This window comes from Gekko japonicus, unplaced genomic scaffold (assembly GCF_001447785.1).
Source record: "Gekko japonicus isolate JY-2015 unplaced genomic scaffold, Gekko_japonicus_V1.1 scaffold4903, whole genome shotgun sequence".
Classification (NCBI taxonomy): Eukaryota; Metazoa; Chordata; class Lepidosauria; order Squamata; family Gekkonidae; genus Gekko; species Gekko japonicus.
In genome coordinates this window covers 59835-60080 of record NW_015168183.1, presented here as the reverse complement: position 1 = coordinate 60080, position 246 = coordinate 59835, and the positions used below count along the sequence as shown (strand labels likewise).

The window sequence follows — 246 nt, the reverse complement described above, 5'->3', positions numbered from 1 at the left end:
ATGGGGTAGGCCACGCCCAAGTAGCGCTCCACGCTGACCGCAGTCAGGAAGAGGGTGCTGATGTAGATGCTGCTGTAGTAGCAGAAGCCGGTGAGAGGGCAGAGGAAGTTGGGGAGCGGCCAAGTCATGCCCGAGGCGGCTTCCACCATCTTGAAGGGCAGGAAAAGCAGGAGGATGATGTCAGAAATGGTCAGGTTGAGCAAGAGGATGTCGATAGGGACCGGCTTCTGGCGGACTTTCAGCAGG

At 58.5% G+C, this 246-nt stretch overlaps 1 protein-coding gene across 1 annotated transcript in view; it reads right to left on the bottom strand.

Annotated features, from left to right (window-relative positions):
- LOC107113639 (free fatty acid receptor 2-like) overlaps positions 1-246 on the bottom strand; it is a 1042-nt gene that overhangs the window by 677 nt on the left and 119 nt on the right. Inside the window, exon 1 of the mRNA XM_015414989.1 lies at positions 3-246. This exon is cut by the window's right edge and continues 119 nt beyond it. Within this exon, the coding sequence (XP_015270475.1) occupies positions 3-246 (244 nt within the window). The remainder of the gene's footprint in view (positions 1-2) is intronic.